Here is a 21,178-nt window from a genome sequence, read left to right on the forward strand (position 1 = left end):
AGCTCCAGATGAGCTTTGGCCTTTCTAATTTTCTCCCTGCACAGCCTCGCTACATCCTTGTAGTCCTCCTCAGTGGCCCGCCCTTTTTTCCAAAGATTATAAACCCTCTTTTTTCTGCTAAGCTCCAGCCGCAACTCTCTGTTGAGCCAGGCCGGTCTTCTTCCACGCCGGCTCATCTTTGGGCACGTGGGGACGGACCGCTCCTGTGCCATCACGATTTCCTTCTTGAGGAGCGCCCAGCCTTCCTGGACTCCTCTGCCCTTCAGAACCGCCTCCCAAGGGACTCGGCCAACCAGCGTCCTGAGCAGCTCAAAGTCAGCCCTCCGGAAGTCCAAGACAGCAGTTTTACTGGTCCCCTTCCTGGCCTCGCCAAGAATAGAGAACTCTACCATTTCGTGGTCACTCTGCCCCAGACAGCTTCCGACCACCACATCTCCCACCAGTCCTTCTCTGTTTGTGAAGAGAAGGTCTAGCGGGGCACCACCCCTGGTAGGTTCACTGACCAGCTGCGTCAGGAAGCTATCTCCCACGCTCTCCAGAAACCTCCTAGACTGCTTTCTCTGTGCCGTGTTGTGTTTCCAGGATATGTCCGGGAAGTTGAAGTCCCCCACGAGGACAAGCGCCGACGATTTTGCAACTTCTGTCAGTTGCCTATAAAACTCCTCATCCGTCTCCTCATCCTGGTTCGGCGGTCTATAGCAGACCCCCACCAGGATGCTAGCCTTGCCGGCCTTCCCGCGGATCCTAACCCACAGGGATTCAACCTTATCATTCCCAGCCTGGAGTTCCACAACATCAAAAGATTCTCTAATGTAGAGAGCCACGCCACCACCCCTTCTGTGCTGCCTGTCCCTCCTGAAGAGCCGATAGCCAGGCATTGCAGCACTCCAGTCGTGGGAGCGGTCCCACCACGTCTCCGTGATGGCAACCAAGTCGTAGCCTGCCTGCTGCACAATGGCTTCCAGCTCCTCCTGTTTGTTACCCATGCTGCGTGCATTAGTGTAGATGCACTTCAGCTGGGCCATCGCCTTCTTCCCCGGCCTAGCCATTGTTTCCCCCGGCACAGCTCCGACAAGCCTTGTTTGAGCCCCGTCCCCCTTCTTACCTAGTTTAAAGCTCTCTCTATGAGCCCCGCCAGCTCCTGGCCTAGGATCCGTTTTCCCCTTGGAGATAGAGACCCATCTGGGGCCATCAGGCCGGGTGCCGAGTAAAGCTCCCCATGGTGAAAAAACCCAAAATTTCTATGCTGGCACCAGCCTCTGAGCCACCTATTAACCACATGAGCTTTCCGTGTCCTCTCCGTGCCTCTCCCTTCCCCCGTAGGGATAGACGAAAACACCACCTGCACTCCCGCTCCCTCCACCAATCGTCCCAGTCCCCTATAGTCCTGTTTGATGGCCCTGAGGCTTCTCTTTTCAACATCGTCACTGCCAGCCTGGACTATCAAAAGCGGGTAATAGTCAGAGGGGCGAACCAGGTTTGGAAGCTTCCTGGTAACGTCTCTGACCCTGGCCCCAGGGAGGCAGCAGACTTCCCTACGTGTGGGGTCAGGCCGACAAATAGGGCCCTCCGTTCCCCTGAGGAGGGAGCCGCCCACAACAATCACCCTTCTTTCTTTCTTGGTGGAGGCAGTCCTGAGGCGTGGAGTCAACTTCCTCACCTCAGGCATCCTCCCAGGTAGGCTTCCTACCTCATCCTCACCCACGGGTCTCTCGAGCCCCAGGGCCTCAAACCTATTGTTCAAGGGCACCTGGGAAGGCGGCACCGGAAGGGGAGGGCATCTCCTGCGAGGTTGAGCAGGGACCTGTCTCCATTCCTCCTCAACTCGCAGGTCCCCTCCCTCTGCCCGATGGCAACAGGGCAGGGGGTCCACCCCCCTTTGGGGCGTCTCACCCTGGTCCCTCTCCCTCCGGTCCTGCAGGGAGTTGCTCCACCAGTCTATCTCCCGCTCGCACTCCCTGATATCCCTCAACCTCTGCACCTCCTCCTTGAGCTCCGCCACCATGCGGACCAGGTCGTCCACCTGCTCGCACCTCACGCAAGCAGTCTCCCTGCCTCCCGCCGATGGCAGCAAGAGGCTCATACACTCCCCGCATCCGGAGACCTGAACTGCCGCATGTTTGGACGGGCAGTCAGTCTGGGTGTGTACTGACTTCCTAGAGAAGGCACCGTGCCTGGTGGAGACCATTGCAGCCCAGCTGACAGGAGAGTGCCGTTAGAGGAATTGTCCCTATGGGCGGGTGTGAGCGCTCCGCCCTGCCTGCCCGCCCTGCCTGCGCCAACTGCCTCGCTAACTGCCGCGTCACTCCCACCGCGTCGCTCCCTGTTTGCCGGCCCTGTTGGCCGCGCTCCTGGTCGCTCGCGCTCCCTAAGGACTGCCTTTGAACGGCCGGGGGGAGGAGCTGTCGCTGACGCTGCTGGCCCCGCCTACGCCTCGTCAGCCTCCCTCACGAGGGCTGCCGGTGCCTGGCGGCTCCCTCACGTAGGCTCGACGCCCGAAAAATAGCCCTGCCTGTCCCGATCCCGCGCTCCGCTGCAGCACGCGTCTGCCCCGGAGCCGGTCGCCTCGCCTTACTCACTGCTGGACTTCTCAGGATATTTCATCAGTCAAAATATTCAGTCTAAGACCAAAAGCAGCCTATCCTTACCCACCAGATTTTAGGGGCATATGCCATTCATAATTATAAATCCCACTTTTTATACACAGACATATTATGTACTATGCTGTTGTAAATAGCTCTATCTATTATTATGCAATTTGTAAGAGCTTTTGCAACCACCACACGCTTGTTCAGATGCATAGACAGAAGTGAAAGAGAGAGATGGATCTTTTATGATGCATCCACAAGCTTTGTACTTGTCTATGCTGTTCACTACTTCATAACGTGGCCTTTATCAAAACGAGCTACTGAAAATTAGCATCTTCTTGAGTCTTAGTACTGGTTTTCACTGGGATAGAGCTGATTTTCCTTGTAATGGCCAATATGGTGCTATATTCTAGGTTTGTGACCAAAACAGTGTTGGCAACACACCCATGTTTTAGCTACTGCTGTACAGCACTTACAGAGCACCAAGGCCTTTCCTGTTTCTCATGCTATCCTGCCAGAAAGTTGGCTGGGGTGCCCAAGAAGTTGGGAGGGGACACAGCCACGACAGCTGACCCCATCTGACCAAAGGGGTTTTCCACATCAAGCTCAGTAATAAAACTCGGGGTAAGGAGGAAGGGGAGACATCCTGAATAATGGTGTTTGTTGTTGCAAGTAACCATTGTATGTGATAAAGCCCTGCTTTCATGGAAGTGGTTGAATATCTGCCTGATGATGGGAAGTAGCAAACGAATTCTTTGTTTTGCTTTGCTTGCACGCCATTCTTGCTTTACCTGTTAAATTGCCTTCATCTCAACCCACAAGTTTTCTCACTTTTACCCTTCAGATTCTCTTCCCCATCCCACTTGGTACAAGCGAGTGAGCAGCTGACTAGGTCTTAGCTGCCTACCAAGGGGTTAACACACAATAGTCTTGTAAATGAAGTGACAGAAAGCAGTGAAGTGTTAATGCCACTGCAGGATGCAATTTCTTGTGGAATGCCATTTATAAGTGTTTAGTATTAAAAATAAAACTGGTAGAGAAACTGGAGAAACTGGTAGTGGGATGGGCAGAAAAAGACTTCTACCTCTTTTTCCTTTTAATTGTAAGGAGGAATTGAATACAAATGCTGTCTCACAACTTACATTGCCTGAATGTAGTACATAATGTTTGCAATATGAGCCAGTCCAACATTATTTTGGAAAGGGTGCATTAGACTCATCTTTCATTGTATGGTACTACGGACAAGTCTGTTTTAGATTTTTTTTCCAATTTGTTATTAAATATTTTCGTTGCTTTTTTTAAATACTATGAAAAATATAAAGTTGAGACAGGACAGCAAGACTGAACAAAAAAAGTCTGCTCAAACAGACACAAGTTTATTCAAATTGTTACACTATTTTTAACACAATGCTACTGAAGTCTGAAGTTTAATGAAGCTTAATCAAATTTGTGTGTTATTCAATGTATATATAAAATAAATAAAAATTAAAGACAGCAAAATCAACAACTAAACTGACCTGGTTTATGTCCTGATAACCAGTCATTATGGAAACCTTTTCTCCTAGCTTGCTCTAGAGACAGATATCTTCTTTCCTGTATGGACATAAAGGTTACTTTTATAAAACCACTTATCTTTCAGACAAACTGTAACCATTGCAGTGATTATACAGTTTTAATCAAAGCTATCTTCAGGTCAATTCTGACAAAAAATATATTTTAAGTTCCACCAACTCCCAGCTGAATTCACTGCAAACCTCTCTGATCTCATCTTGGTTTACTGGTTCCCTATGCAAAGATGGTCTTAAACTTGTACGGACCAAGCGCTTCTGTTTCTTTACAATGACAACCTCAGAAGAATCAGACATTATTAGCTTACTACTGTTAATTTGCGCCATCAATTTCCGCATTTCATTCCTTCCTTCTCTTCACTCTCCTAAAATTGCAGCCCCAGCTCTCTACTTTGACATTGCTCAGATCCCTAACCAGAACAACACAAACACAACAGGAAAATGTGGTAGTGAGAAATACTCAGAGTACAGCATGGCATCACCAAAAGCAACCAGTGCCCCTTCAGTTACCTTAGTGTATTTTCCTGTTTTAAGCAACTGCCCTAGGAGTGCACCAGTCTCCTTTTAGGCTGATTAAACTGATGTGACTGCCAGCCCCAAAGAGATGTCCTAGATACCACTGATGATTGTCCACTGAGGACAATCCAGAATTTGCCAACTATATGTTAGAGTCATGAAAAATTTTCCCTTACAGGCCAGAAAATTTGATTTCATAATCAACACAAGCATACCTCAAGGTCTTCATAAAGAGTTGAAACTCAGAGTTAGTAATAATACAAGTACCAACCACTCCAAACAAGATAAATTAATTATATTTGTACCTTGAGAGACTCATAGTGTTCTTGTCTAATTTCTTCATATTCCTCTAATACTTCTTCAAAGAAATCATCCTTTACACTTTCATCTAAGAGCTGAGAGCACTGAAAAAAAAGAAAAGAGAATGCACTAAGTACATATTGTAAGATATTATAGTAATGACACGGTGAGAATTTCAGACTAAGCTGTCTGTCTTTAATAATCTAGTTTCCATTAACCTTACACAATTACACTTGACAATACTAAATTGTCTTGCCACTGAACTGCAAACTAGATTCAAAATATATTTAAGAGTATGATCATTAGCAAGAATAATGCCCTCCTACGCAGTTAGCATTAGCAGAGCCCAGCATGGTTCTGTAAAGACCTGAGAAGAGGATACTCCAAGACTCTAGAGGCTGAACAGTCAGAGAAATAACACACAGCTCGCCCTACTTCTTTCCAGCATGTATTTTCCCACTAAGACTACTCATTTGTCTAACAGAGAGCATCTATTCCAAAAAACACCAGTCAGCCATTTCATAGTACTGTTTTCCTGTTACCATATCACTAACTGCAGCAATATACCCAAAACAGAGAGAACAGCAGATCACATCTAACTACATCCCTCCTCATTTTAAAACATCTCAGAACTACAGTCAAGGACTCAGAGCAAATCATTCCACCATCACTAGAGAAACTGGCATGTAAATAAAGGTATCCAATGACAATAAGTGAAGTAAGTTTGATGAGATAACCAGGCAGCAGCAAAAAAAAATTGCTGAAGTGACAGTAGTTTAGAAATCGGTCTCTGCAGTGCCTCTCCAGTTTCCTGCCATAATTTCGGATGATAGAGGAAAGGATGAGAGGTGCAATAGAAAAATAGGAAATTAGAACTTACAACCACAACACTCTTGGATGCATCCAGGACATGAATTACAGGTGCACTATATCGGGGGGCAATTTTAACAGCTGTGTGTGTTCTTAAATGAAAAAGAAAGATCGAGCATTTCACAACTGAATCAAAAACAAACAAAAAATACAAAATGCACAGTGAAAAAAATCCTGACTTAATGCATAATCCAGATCTTCAAAACAAGAAAGCATCCATCTGCTATGCAGGGATGATTAAGCACAGATTTTTAATAATAGGTACACAAACTCTTTACTTCAAAGAGTATCGGAATGCTTCATAAGTAATGTGCCAACTTACACCGTCTTACCAGCTGACAAAGTCATTAACTCGTTAGTCTGAATATCAAAAATTCCAATGAGCACATTCCAAACTAAGCCTAACAAAAACTGTAATTAAATAAAAATTTATAAATGTATATATATATTTATTTTTTTTTTTTTTGCTCACCTTACATTTTTCCCCTCCCACACACTACCTTCAGGATCTGTGAATTAACATTAATGTATTCCAGTGATGATTACTTCAATTTCTGTGATGCTGTACTTCAGAACCAGAGGCTCTGTCTACCCACCTGAAGAAGGAATTCTGCCAGGTGTCAATAAATAGAACAAACTTGCACCTTCTAGGTCAGCCAATTCATTTGCATAAAAAACTCCCAATTAATTTAACATGTACTCATATTCCAGTCCTACTCATTGTAATACTCAGAATCACTTATGTATAATAGTACTTCGCTGTTCAAATTAAAGTTAGCAGTCCTGAACTGAGGCCTAAGTGCCTTTTTTTCCTTCAGGTAGTGTCAGATGTTTAAAACACTTGCACATCAAAGTTACTGATGACTAAGCAACAGCTATGTAAACCAATTGTCCTGGATCACCTTAATTTGTTGGTGCATTTCTGATCTTTATTAAAAAAAAAGATACTGTATCTTCAACTTTGATAGGAACAGACAAAAGAAACAGGGCCTACACTGGAACTGTATCCTTTTTTTTTATTACCATAATAAAACCATTACCATTATTTGTCAGCATCTGAATTGAACAGTATAGTAATAACACAAACATCATTATTGTACCTTAAGAAGAAACTCCACTGTGTAGACTCTGTATTCAGAATCCAGCCTCTCTTTCAAACTCATCTAATTTTCCACCTTTTCAAGTATGGATGGTCTACTCATTACAAATGTCTACCCATTTCAGAGAATAAACGCAGATAGTTCTTCATTACCAAGCTCTAACATATACGATCTTTCAGAATACACACAAAGCTAAACTTAAAACTGTGCGAGTAAAATGAAATATATATTACCAATCCTATCTTCCACAAAGAATCCTTTTACTTGACGTATTTTGTAGAAGTTGGGCGCATCTGGGCATATGCACAAGTATATATTTATGCAGAGTTCAAATGAATAAAATTATTTCTGAATACAAGGTATGTGTATATGTTTAATAAAATTATTCCTATATTCAAAACAAAATTCCTGCTACCAGCTACATTTCTCTCTACAAATAAATTTCACAAAATTGTTCAATAATGTTAATCTGACAATAATTCTTAATCTGCAATGCTTTACAGACACTAAAAAGATATGAAGAAAAGGCTCCCCTACGCCCTTCACTTAGAATAAAGCCCCACACATTTTTGTTTAAGAAAAAACTCTATGTCTCAATACCGAACTCACAGGAAAAGAGACTCGCATGAAAAAGAAGTGAAGGGATACAGTGAACCTTGCATTATTACCACAGGACCAATAAAGCTGGGTAGTGGTCCTACCATTCACTATCTGTAAAGTTATGGGACTATTTGTTAAGGCCAAGAACACAGAATACGTGGAGCTAATGGTTCTGATAGACTAAGTGCTGCTCTGGTAAAGAAAGCAACACTGCTAACAGCTTTTAGTTATACAAGAAATGACCTCTGCAGCCTTCTGAGCTGTCACCTACTCAAGCATTTTGTACAGAAACCAGTTAGCGAAGTGTGACCCAAGGCCATTACACATGCCCAAAACACATCTGTGGGAATGCTAATACTAGATGTCAGCAAGCTGTCAACAACTGTTCTTCAGGACATCAGAGCAGCTGCATTACTTCATCTGAATGGATCAGAGAGAACAAGATATCAACCAAAAAATCTCAGTCTATCAAATGCAAAATGGTAACTACTTAAGGCAAGCTGCTAGAATCTCTCCTGTCAGCCTGATTGAACAGGATGTCTATACAACCACTGCTAGTCTTGAAATCATACATACTCAGAATGCTCTGGTGAATCAAAACAGACCATTCTACCCTTCAGAGTAATTGAATTATATTCATATTCATGTGCACATAAACTTTTAGAAGTTAATAATAGTATTTCCACATGTAATATATACTTGCAAAATATATAACATGCAAAAGTGAAAAGTTCAAGGTGTCCATTATTTGCTATGTACCAATTACATTGTGACACTACATTCCAGCACTTCTGATACAAGAAATAACATTCACTTTCAAGTAAACACATACCTGTATGCATGTTGAGGGAAAAAGAGGGAAAAGAAAGGAAGAAATGGTCATAGGTTTTTCTCCCTGGTTAGCACTATTTTCATACACATTCCCCATCTTCCCAATTGCTATATCTTACTTAGAAGTAGTTGCTCCTCCAATCAGCAAAGGAATCTTTATTGCCAATCTCTCCATTTCCTTGGCGACAAAAATCATTTCATCCAAAGAAGGGGTGATGAGACCAGACAGGCCAATTATATCTATTGCAAATTTACAAACATATACACAAAAGGTTTAGCAAATCCATTCCAGCATTACTTATAAATTATTACAGGAAGCATTTAATTTCTATCTTCACGCATCAGATAAAAAAATAGTGAAATAGAAAGCATGGTAATTTCTAGTCTAGAAGCCAGGTTTCACTTAATTAGAAAGTAAAAGCTTTCCAAGAATGAAAGTGATTCTGAATCCCCAGTTTAAGACATTTGTCAAACAGTCTTCACAGCTGCTGAACACCTACTGCTCTAGTTTCACAATAAATATACAATGCTTCTGATTAGCAAACTTCAAACCTCAGAAGATAGGCACAGAAATTATAACATCTGCCCTTTGAAACAGCAAATGCTTTCAAACTTCACCACCTCTGATCTATACAAATCTTTTCCAAGATGCAATAGACTGTTTCACAGAAACTATAGCTTGGTTCAGAAAGAAAGTTCATTTTTTATTAGAACAATTCATTTTGTTTTTCACACTCCTTGCTTTAGCAGGCTGAATGCCAAGTTCTACTTATTTAAGATCCAACACAAAGTTAGTTAACCTTTCCAATTTTCCATTTATCCATCTGTAAAACAAATACTAAAACATCTCTCCTGGAGTTGTCCTTTTAATGCAGGTTTTCAGTTCCTTGGGCTAAGTTTCACATAAGTGCTAAATACTAAATACTTGCTACTATTAACACAAAAGTTTTGATTTACTTGAAGGTAGTCTGACCAAACCATAGACAGCATAGAAATGCAATGAGTAGCCAAAAAAAAAAAAAGCAAGTGGGGTTTAAAATTAAATAAGCCAGGAGTACTAATGAAATCTCTCTATACCTGCTTTGTTCTCAACAGCAGCTCTCAATATCTTATCACATGGAGTCATGACTCCTAAATCAATAACTCTGTGAAAAGAAGTGAGATGACACAAGATTCTTTAAAAAAGTAGTCAAATAGTTCTGTTTAAGGGCAAACATATTGCTCTTACAATAAATGGCTAACCTAATATTGAAGTTAGGACTGAGATTGTGTTTCTCTCAAGACCTCAGTTGGGAATTGCAATATAAGAAACACCTGTGGGTCTGGAAAAATTTTCAATACAGAGTTCCAGATGACACAGTTGATAAGAAAATTCAAGTGCAAGAGGGTGGTTTTGTTTTCGAGTAATTTTTTTCATTTGAAGTCATTCAGGCAATACTAAAAGATTTTGTGTATCTTATGTCAGGAACATAAACTGATTCACATCAAGTTTCTTTTGTCTTACTAAAGCCTATATTTCATGAAATGAGACGCTGCACTTCCCTTGCTAGCATTCTATTCCTATTAGCCCTAGCCACTGTCAAGGTTGGTTGTGTTTTGTTTTTTTTTTCCAAGTGAGCCATGCCAGCCTGCTGGCTTCATTCAGTCTCACTCACGTCCATGGCGACAGAAAGCACCGTGGCTTCAGTTCACTACATTTAAAAAAAATAAAAGCTCAAGAAAGCAGCTGAATATACTGCATATACACAACACTGGTACTTGCTTCAGCCCTTTGTGTTTTAAAACAAGAGACAATTTGGCTCTTTTTTAAAGAACAAGTTACAGACGAGTCAAAAACAAAACAAAACGAATGAGTGGTAAGACAGTTCCAAAGCATTCAGTTCTGCACAACATTTGACAGACACTTGATAAAGGACTCATGGAAACGACCATTCATTCCAACACTGCTGTCAACCCTGTATTACGCACACAGGACTTGAAAGCACTGACTTCTCTTGAAGTCCCAACTTTTGAAACACAGAATTAGGATCAGAATCTCATCTCTTATTTCAGAAAACATACCACAGTGAGTTTAAAACCTTGTAGTTAATGAACAGCTTGAAAAACATACTAAGAGGTTCATTAGAATGTTACAAGACTTGCTTTTTCCTAACACACCACAAAGCACACAGGCAGTCTTGCCTAATACAGTTATCCTGTGTTTTTTTTCAGTTTTTTTTTTCCAGGTATTATGCTTCTATGTTTAAGACATTAAACTTATATTTAACTAATATTACGTGCAAAAACTGATGCTCTGACCTATATTTCAGTCCAACTTTTTTCATCTCAGATGCCAGTTTATTAGGGTATTACAGAAAGATGTTACATTCCCTCTTGCCTCCACATTAGTAATAGCTGTTATGATCCGTGTTCCCTACTACAGCTAGGGTAACAGGCCAGTTCCCAGTAAATGCCCACCTCTAACTATTATCACCACAGCTGCAGCTAGCCTAATATATGAGTTAGCTAGTCTTATACGGTTACGTTCCCAGCTACCTAGTTTTAGTCTCTTTACCTGAAGTTGTTGCAGCCCAGAACAACTCCCACAATGTTCTTGCCGATATCATGTACATCGCCTTTCACAGTTGCTAGTACTATTGTACCATTGTAAGGATCCTGAAAGTTGAGCAAATAACACACAGGTTAAATTACTCAGAAGCCTTAGCATTCCCTCAGTATCAGCAAAGGTAATATATCCAATATTAAAAGCTATTTTAAAAGATACAGGTAATAAAAATTCACACAAGAAATACTCATGCAAATCCAGCACGTTATTCATTTATATACATTTAAAAAAACAACAAAATCATGAAAAAAACACATCTGAATAGCACTCTGTGTAGTGAAATAACTGAACTCCTCTGTTCCTCACCAATAAACAGTTTAAGTATTAGAACAATAGGGTAATGAAGGTTCACGATCACATGCCTGGTCATGCATCAAATGTAATCTTCCAATGCAACACTGAGAGGAATGACAGGAATTAAGAAAAGCAAAAGAGATTAATTTTTTATGCAACAAAAATAGCAAGGAACACATTTCAATGTGCTCATTAGGCTACTTCAGACTGCCCAAGCTGAACAAACAAGCTGGAAAAACGATCTTGAAGAAGGGAAGGTGTACCACCACAGACTGATCCTAGGTCAGACGGCATTCAGCCCTGACAGAGAGGCCCTGTCAGCAGCGCAAAGGCCGAACTTCTCTGCAGCAATTCTCCAGCAGGACATGGCCATTTGTGATACGTTTTTAGTGGTGTCATTGGTGTTGCCATTTGGAGCAGCTGCCACGTTTGAGATGGTGCAGGATGAGACACAAGTAACAGACCACCTGAATTGCACAGAATCTAAATCAAGTGGAAACCTGAGCACATTCTGTTTTCAAACTACCACTTTTCCAGTCAGTATCTCATCTCCTTGGCAGATGGCAGAACTGGGGGAGAAGACCCTTCTACAAATCATGTTATATTCCTTGACACTATCAGGTAGCTCTCTACTTCATGTATCTACATTGCCTTCTGTAATCGCAATTTTCTGGGGGAAAAGAAATCTTTACATATTACCAAGAGCGATACCAGCATTTCCCATGGTCCTAACACATTTGTTAGGACCCTGGGAATTCTCACCAATGCTGCTGTTTCCTAAACATTTTTTACTATCATCTCCCCAGTGTTCCTGTTTTATAAAAGATCAGGAAACCGAGAAAGCAAAAAGGAGGCAAGTCAGCCATCCCTGTGCAATCAAAAATGTTGCATCTGAAAATAAATTTCTAGAACATAAGAGAAAACGAGAGACATTAATCAGCGGCTGGGAGATGAAAAAAGTTGTCCCCATTAACAACTGATAATTTAACTAGCAACTGATACAACAAGTTAAAAAAAAAAAAAAAGGATTTATACATGAGAGGGAAAACGTGTGCTGAGCAGCAAACAATGTGGGCCAGAGCACACAGTATTTTAAATAAACCCTATTTAGGGCACACTGTGATTTCAATTGTCTCAAGCAAGGAGGTCCTCAAGTTCTGGGCACACATCCAAAGGGCTTCTTTTTTTAATCTTGATAGAGATCCACAGCCACAGCTATTTATCCTCAAATGTAACTATCAACACTTTGCATTTCCTGGCAGTCTTGGACTAAAACGGTCCTGGAGGTTACAGTAGCCTGGGTAACATCAGACAGATCAGCTACCAGAGCCTGCAAATCATTTTCCTCCGAGTCCACATCTAAATCTGGGGATAAATGCATCTGATTCTTCTCTCTCTCCAATTTTCTCTGCAGTGACAAAAATATTCAGAGAGGAAGACCAAACCCTTGCCCATCAGAAGGTGGAGAAAGCAGGAGGTCAGAGGCCCTACTTTTTCCCTCCTGCCCTCTTCAGTCACACACAATACCTCACAATCTCTTGCTATATTTTTGAGGACCTCCCAGATTCCGCTTCCCATTTTTTAGCCAGAGAACTAAGTGCCACATTAGGCCCTAATTCCCTGCCCGTGGAGGCAATAAGGTAATGATTTTCACTGACTTCAAATATCCCCAGAACAAGCCAGAAGGTGCCAAGTACCAGCATTGTCATCTGCATTAAAATAAAGAACAGCACGAGCAGGAGAGAGATGACGCATAGAAAAGTGACTCATGACAGCAAGAGAACAGATCTGCTTGATGTATTAGAGAGAAGACACCATCTTTACATCCAGAAAAGAGACTAGGCATTCTCCTTCCATTGAAAATATGCAGGATTGATTATCAGGTCATTTTTCTTTCTAAAATGTTAGTTGTATTCGTTACATTTATGTTTGACAAGCACTCAATAGATCCACAACAAATGGAAAGATATAGTGTAAGATGATTTCAATGGAGGTATTAGGAACCATTCAAAAAACCACAGAAAGAAAGCCAAAGAAAACACATAAATATCCTCTATTCTCGAGACTCTGCCATTCTTTGTCTTTTTTGTGCTAAATACCAGATTATGATAAAAGGTATTGCCTCTGAGAACTCATGAAGACAATGTAATGTTCCACAGGACTAGAGACGAGTTACTGCACATTAAACATAAATTTCGTAGTCTGACAAAGTCAAGAGTGGAAGAAAAATGTTTAACAACCAAAACTGCACCTATCACATAAATACAGTAAAGCAGAGATTCGTATTTGAAGAACGGATTTTGTCCATTTCTTCTGAACTCTTTTCTACTGCATATGATCTTGTTAGTACTGAAAAACAAGGGAGGTCCTGTATCTTTGTGTTCCAGTGCTCCTACCACATACTCCATTAATCAAATTTGGAAGAAATTACTTCGAGTATATGTACAGGTAGTTGACAAAACTTTTCTCACAGAGGAATCACCACCTGTCAGCTGTCGAAAAGGAAATGCTATGAAGGAAATGCCCACAAGAATCTGAAATTCATTTGGTATTTTCAACAGCAACCTAAAATTATCTACAATGCATAAGGATGATATTAAGGGAAGGGAGAGAGTATGTGGAAGAATAGGAGTAGGATTCAAGATCAACTTGACAAATTGAATAAGCAATCTAAAAGCAGTAAAATAGTATTCAGTAATAGGACTGCCAAGCACAGCATATAGCAAAGAAAAAAAAGAAAGAAAACCTCAAATGGGGAACAGTTTATAAAACAATGTAAATGCAAGACTTATTAGAGGGCAAAAGTGATCTTCCAAGTCAATACAGAAACCGAAAGGCCCGCTGCTGCAGAATGCCAGATATTTGGGCACTGGCAAGGCCTCAGCTAGACACAGGGCTGGCTGGATGCCCTCCTGAAGCTTCTCCACATAGTAAGTCACTGAAAAAAAACTCTTAACTTTCACAGGCAATATACTGTTATGCTTCAATACCATTACATTTTCTTCCCACCACAGTCTAACTTAAGTATCTTTTCACTGAAATTTAAGCCCCATTTACTCTTGATAGGATGCAGAAAAACTTTACTCCTTTATTTTCTGCAGGTATGTCTAGAATATGAAAACTAAATGGTACATGAAGTCTGAAGGCAAACAAATACAACCGAACTCCCACACTTTCATTGCAGATTACATTGTCTACACTTCTGATCATTCTTAATGCTCTTTTCTGAGACCCTTTCATTAGTTCATGTTATTTTCCTTGAGTACAACTTTCAAAATGGGATACTGCTGACCCTGGTCCTATCAATGGGCTGAGTGCTGGATGGAGCAGAGAAATCACTGTGTATTACACACATTTTTAAGTTCTAGGTTGTTATTTTGTGGGCTTTTTTTTGTTTTGTTTCCCAGTCATAAGACACTGAAGATCTATATGTTATTCATAACAACCACAACCCTCTCTGGGAAGCTACTACCTACTCAGTTATGACCAGTCTTTTATTTGTGTCATTTGTATATTTCTGTTTCTATGCTATTACTCTACATATCTCCCATACTGTAGTACAAGCAGTATTCAGAAAGGGGAAAAAATCATGTATGAAAAGAAGACTATATTCAGATCCTGTTTTTCATAAAACATTTGTCGCCCACAACTTGGCCACAGCTACACATATAACGAGCATACTATTCTATCATAACAAAAGGTGTTACAACGTATCTATTAAAAAAAGAATTTGGTTTGTTTAGGTGGGAGAATGGTGGGGGGAAGAGCTGAAAAAAGAGAAACACACTAAAAGGCTTTGAACATTCAAAAGCAAGTTCTAGAGTTTACCAAGGGCAGAAGTAGTTGCATCAATTGGCATAATTTGCTACAATCCCTGTTAAAAATGCTATAAATAAATAATACTACTACTAAATGTCTACAAAAGTACAAAAAGTAAGTAACACCAGAAACAAAGGTCTACAAAAGCTTTTAGCATCATGAAACTTCTGACAACAGGTTAGGCACACACCAAGCAAAGTTTCACAAAGTCTGCACTTTATACATTTCAGACAAACCACAAAATTAAGCCCAAATTGTCAGTTTCCATATGACTGGATCAACTCTTCAGCATAAATGCTGAATAAATGTCATTAGCAAAAAATAATTTCCTTTTTTTTGTCATGGCATGCTACAAGAGTTACTGCATAAAGAACTGTCTTGCCTCTTCTTCCGTGCTGCCCTGTTCGGCTCTCCTTTCCTCTCTTTCTTTTTCCATATAGGGAATAAGGTGGCCAACTGCTTTCTTCATAACTCGAGCAGATTTTATCACCTGCACAGATAAATGGAGGAGGAAAAAAACAATAAAGATCAGATACAGGAATAATCTAAAGTTTCTCATAGCTTTCTTTTAAACCCATTCAAACAATCAACAAAACTTCATTTGCAAACCCACGTTCTGGCTTTACAGGGCATTCTTTAGCAACAGGCTGCTGGCCCTATTGGGCTAATGGCCTACATATGACACTTGCTTTCACAATGCAATCCTTTGGATCACTCACAACTGAATGAAAATCTACTAACAGGCCCAGACTTAGAAGGTACTAACCAGAGCAGCCTGATTGTAATCAAGTGATATTTGATTTTTTTTCTTCTTTTGCTTCTTTTCATGCGTCCAGATTTAAAACTACACTTCAAATAAAGCAAAAACACACAGAAAGAAAGGAAAGAAATATATAAAACTATATAAAGAAATTCAAGTTCCAAAGTACAGAAGAAATAAGGCCACTTCCTAGCACTGTCAGAATTTTCACAATTCGAGAGCTGTATCTGAAAATGGCAGACAGCATAGAATGCTTTTTAACATTTTACAATGTTAGGTTTTGCCGAATCAGGAAGTACATGACATCATGTTCTCTTTACCTGAGGCAGAAACATCTTCCCAGCACCAAAAAGATCACCAACAATTTTCATGCCATTCATCAAAGGTCCTTCAATTATGTTTAGAGGCCTAGGATATTTTTCCTGATTTAATCTCGCTTCTTCTGTATCTGCAGTGACATACTTCTCAATGCCCTGGGGGGGGGGGGGGGGGGGGGGGGGGGGGGGGCGGGGAGGAGTAAAAGCTTTTATCTTTCTAAAAATACAACTTATATTTAGTTGTCTTCATGCCAAAAAAAATCACAATCAATGTACACACAGATAACTTTAGATATTACTACTCTAAGAATACCTCAAATGTGTATTTAAAATAGCTTTTCTTGAGAAACGAAAAACCATAGCTTTGAGGAACAAAGTTATTCAAATCAATAGTCCCCAGTATTAGTGGGTCTGTTTGTTTTTCAACTATGTCATAACAGAATCACGCATTTACACAAGGACAGCTCCCTCAGCACTAATGTTACCCAGTGCAATACCGTTAAAGAACAAAATACAACAACAACAACAACCACCACACAATACACTGGAAAGTAAAAACAACATGTTCCACCCACACTACAAGAAAAAAACATAAGGGTCAAAGACTTCATTCAGCTTGTGAAGCTTAAAGAAAAATCACCACAATTCTCTGTTACTATATTTAATTAATGTATTTAATTAGTAACGTATTCATTATTAATATATTTTTTTAAGAATAGCAGCAGAGGAAGTTTTAAGCCAAGGGTGGCTATTATAGTTTAAGAGCTGGAATTATACATCTGTTTGGGCAGGACAATTTTCTGCACAGATTCACCTTTATGAGAGCATATTCCAGCCTTTCCTCCACGGAGCTTTTCCGCCATTCATCAGTATGTACCACTTTCCTTCCTCCTTGGGCATGATTCTGAAAAGAAAAAGATAACCATATGAGCTTGCCAGCACAAGAATTACAACTATGGACTTTACTTTTAGAAAAATGAAGAGAATTAAGTACTGATCCACAAAATTTTAGATTATTCTAAAGGTTTTTGAGGTGTATTTTTTATATATATACATGCAAATCACATTGCAAACACGTGATGTACTGTAGACACTTTGTAGGTCTGTATCACAGAGAGTATTTATTTCAGTGAAGACATAAACAAGAAAAAAAAGAGGGAGCAGTTCTAATAATTTTCACACTCTTAAAAAAATGATGAAATGACTAATCCTCAGGGTTTTACTTCTGGGAACATAATTTAAATTGCTTTCTGGCCCACACACTACACTCCATTTTAAAATTCTAATTAATTTGGCACTAATTCAGTTACTGCTGGAGTAGGTTATATTATTCCTTATCACAGATGTTTTCAATCAGAAGGCCTATGGAACTACTGTTTGCCTTGCACATAGACAGGCTCAAACCCTCTCACATACTCTCTTTGCCTGATACTCCCCATCTCCCTTCTCCTTTGCTACGAATGCAAAGGCCAAAAGGCCTTCACTATGCAAGAAAGCTCACAAGCATCCAACCTAGGAAGGCTCACGGAAAAATACACTATCGATTACTTCAACCACCACGCTTCAGGCAAGTCATTTCTTTTTGTCCCTCAGTTACGCCACATAATCTGATGCCTTTCAGTCCCAATGAACCTCCTATACTTATGAGTACTCACCTGTACTTTTTAAAGATAAAGCCATGAGAAAAAAAGTCATGGAAACTAGATCTCACTCAGTAGAACAGAAATCTGAACAAGTCTTCAATTATACGAATGTTAGCTAACTTCACAGCTTCTCATTACCAAACCTAATTCCACTCATAGGTCCAGTTTGTAAAAAGACAATAAAAGGAAGAATGTGTTGACCACAGAGATGCTAGAGTCTATATCCTTAGGTGCATTAAAAAGCCAACTGAACACATCCGTGAGCAACCTACTCTTTCTGACTCTGCGCTAAGCAGGGGCATTGAACTAAAAGGTCTCCAGAGGCCCCTTCTCACTTCAGCCCTTCTGTGATTCTGTGAAAAGGTATGAAGTGCTCCTGAACCTCTGGCCACAGTCTTCAGGAAGGGAACCATTCCAAACTGAAAAGAACCCGTGGAACTGTAAGGTGGGCAATGCAGAGACCAGACCACAGTGGCAAACACTATATGCAGACCATTACAAACGGGATGATGATATCGCATGCCAAGGATGAGAAAAAAAAAAAAAGTCTTTAGAAGTACAACTACCACTGCCATAAATGGGACGATGTTTGCAGATATACACTTCATGGAAAATGTCTTTTAATCTCGAACTTCAGACAAAAATTCATCTCCTAAATTCATAAGGATTAAGTTCTTCACTCTCCCAAAATACCTAGCATTCAAGCAACTGGCAAGGTATGTTACTATCGCCTGAAGGAACAAGGAGGGCACTCTAATAGAGGTGCAATACTTGAAATGGGACTGCACATTGTATGTTCTTTGTGCAGAATAAAATAAAAACAACATATGAACTTACTGACTGATCAGTCCACTTTTGTACTAAAAGAAAGCCTTTAGACAGAAGAACTTAGAGCCATTCAGTTTCACTAAATCAGAGGAAATTCTGAATAAATATTTTGAAATATGCCTCCTTATGGAATAATACGCCTCATTAGCTATAAGTGACCACCTATTTGGCCACTCACATTTCTCCAGAGCTGAGATGAAACCCAGTCAGGATGCTTACCTCCAGTAAAACCCCGAAAGTTGCAGGTTTTGCTAGGATTTTAACTTTTAATAGAGGTTTTAAAAGTGTTCTGAATCAAGAGAGTCTCTTTTGGAAAGATTCCAATATTTGGAATATTAACAATGGCTTCCCAAACTTCTAGACCTAGGAGTTGATTCACATCTCTAATTTCATGCTCCATTTAGATTCATATTCTGCTTTCTGTGGAAACACTGCTTAAGCATTCCCTTTCTTCTAATTCCCTTTCTCTCGTAGTTCCTCTCCACGTAACCCTGACTACCCTAAAACTCTTACACAGACAAGATCTCTCACAGGTGAATTATGAGCACCACACAAAATAGCCTAAGCACAAGGGATAGGGACAATCTTCTTGCACTGGTTTTCAACATGCTGCCATTGTTCCTAAATCTCAGGCACCACCATAGTACAAATTACAAACCAGAAATATAGAAATAACACTACCACGAAATACAAAAGAAGTGGACACTTACACACTTAAACCTAAGAATCCATCTCTCACTCAGAGATTTTTGCTGCAGGTTCAATTCAGAACAGGATTTTGCCAGTCATCTTATGTCTGATAATCTGGAAACCTTCAGGTGTGTAACCTGTGTCTTTTACCACCACCACAACAGGATTTCAAAAACATTTGACAGCAGATCCCCACTCTGACATGAATTATGTAAACTGGAAGCCAGGAACTTCACCTTTTACATATACTCCAAGCAAGCCATCACCACTAGAGAGAGGGGTTTCCTCTTTGCCTCCCACAGCACACTTGCCTATTATGCTTCATCTCCAGGATTTGATTTGGTTGTTTGGTTGGCCTATTCCCGTTTTGTTTCTTTGTTTTTACTTCTGTTAAGAGAACCCCTATGCAACTTTTTCTCCTGAATCATCAGAAGAACTCTGTTCCAAGATCTTTTGGGGCAGCTGCAAAATTGGACGGGCTCAGTCCACTAGAGATCACATTTTATTCTGTATTAATAACTAACCACTTGTAGTATCATTAGCAACTGCCAACACCCACCTTTAGATTGACACACATGCATTTTATAGGCTGTTCCTCCATATCATCAACACGGTGGTGTTAAAGCCCAGGTGCTAAGCTAACAACTCTCCAAGGCTTAAAATTTGAAGTTACCTGAGCATAATGTAAAAGTTTCTCTGTCGCATCAGGATCTTTGTTCCAGATTAGATTCTCACATAGCTGTAGCAACTCCTTGTGGATATCATCATATACTGGCAGATTCCCAGCATTCACAATTCCCATGTCCATGCCATACTGGAAAAAACAAAACACAAAAACAACCACTATACAGAATCCCCTAACCAGGACTGTCAGATACAGCACTCCATCGGCCAAGCACAAACGTACAGAGGCCAAATGTGTCATACCTTAATTGCATGGTAAAGGAACACTCCATGCATTGCTTCCCGAATGGCATCCATTCCTCGAAAGGAGAAAGACAGATTGGAAAGACCTCCGCTTATCTTAGCTCCTGGCAGTGTTTCCTGTGAGAATTGTACAGAAATTTTAGAAAAGGGCTTTCCAAAAAGAGAACTTAAGCAAAGCATTCAGTCCATAAAGCAGCTGGCCCTGAGCAGCGATGAACTGGCTATGCACCCCTTCTCCCCTCCTTGTTCCACATCCTTCTAATTATTCAAATTCATGAAAAACAATCCAAAATTCTGTAGAAAAAGCTACAAATACAAGGAACAATGCATCCTAGCTGTATGTAAACAACTACTATGGTTCCCATGGTCATTGGCGCTGTTCTAAATGCGTAGGTCCCCCCCTAGCAGGATTCCAGATGTTCCCCCTGCAGATTCATTGTGGGCCTTCCATCCCCCAAACATGCTTCTCCTCTGGATACAGGAGCAACCTACCCGCCTGCTCCCATGACTCAGGAGCAGGCAGTAGCTAGGCTGCTAACCTCAAGGGTGCATATTCCCATCCTAAAGTCCTGTGGTGACAAGATATCCTGTGCAGATGTTCAAGCCCCAGATTGCTACTGACGGAGCATCTCCAGATCAATTAAGTTGCCTTGTGAAATGCAACAGTACAGCTTACTTCGCTGTATTCAGGTGATGCCCTTCATTGCTGTTCCTCCTTACAAGTACTTTAGCTAAATAAAAGGTCAGGTTATAGCACAAACCCATCCACAGTAACGGAAATTATGTTAATTTAAAAGGACAGCTTTCACAAGCCTTCAAAGAGGTCCTTTTGGCCATAACACTGAATGTGACTGTTACCTCATTTAATTAATATAGTATATTTACATTAGAGTTAGCAGGTTGAAAAATATTTATAGAACTA

The 21,178-nt window shown here is 40.5% G+C and overlaps 1 protein-coding gene across 7 annotated transcripts in view; it reads right to left on the reverse strand.

Annotated features, from left to right (window-relative positions):
• Positions 1 to 21,178, reverse strand: part of MTR (5-methyltetrahydrofolate-homocysteine methyltransferase) — a 66,783-nt gene that overhangs the window by 9,525 nt on the left and 36,080 nt on the right. For 6 of the 7 annotated variants that reach the window (XM_080588292.1, XM_080588289.1, XM_080588290.1 and 3 more), the window contains 11 exons: positions 20,257 to 20,373; positions 20,003 to 20,143; positions 16,983 to 17,072; positions 16,172 to 16,324; positions 15,474 to 15,581; positions 10,928 to 11,028; positions 9,451 to 9,518; positions 8,493 to 8,613; positions 5,853 to 5,934; positions 4,978 to 5,076; positions 4,106 to 4,181 (listed from right to left, as the gene is read on the reverse strand). In XM_080588292.1, the coding sequence (XP_080444418.1) occupies positions 4,106 to 4,181; positions 4,978 to 5,076; positions 5,853 to 5,934; positions 8,493 to 8,613; positions 9,451 to 9,518; positions 10,928 to 11,028; positions 15,474 to 15,581; positions 16,172 to 16,324; positions 16,983 to 17,072; positions 20,003 to 20,143; positions 20,257 to 20,373 (1,156 nt within the window). The remainder of the gene's footprint in view (positions 1 to 4,105; positions 4,182 to 4,977; positions 5,077 to 5,852; positions 5,935 to 8,492; positions 8,614 to 9,450; positions 9,519 to 10,927; positions 11,029 to 15,473; positions 15,582 to 16,171; positions 16,325 to 16,982; positions 17,073 to 20,002; positions 20,144 to 20,256; positions 20,374 to 21,178) is intronic. The other variant, XR_013949692.1, reaches the window with a different exon arrangement.

This window comes from Anser brachyrhynchus (genome assembly GCF_964034855.1).
Source record: "Anser brachyrhynchus genome assembly, chromosome: 3".
Taxonomy (NCBI): Eukaryota; Metazoa; Chordata; class Aves; order Anseriformes; family Anatidae; genus Anser; species Anser brachyrhynchus.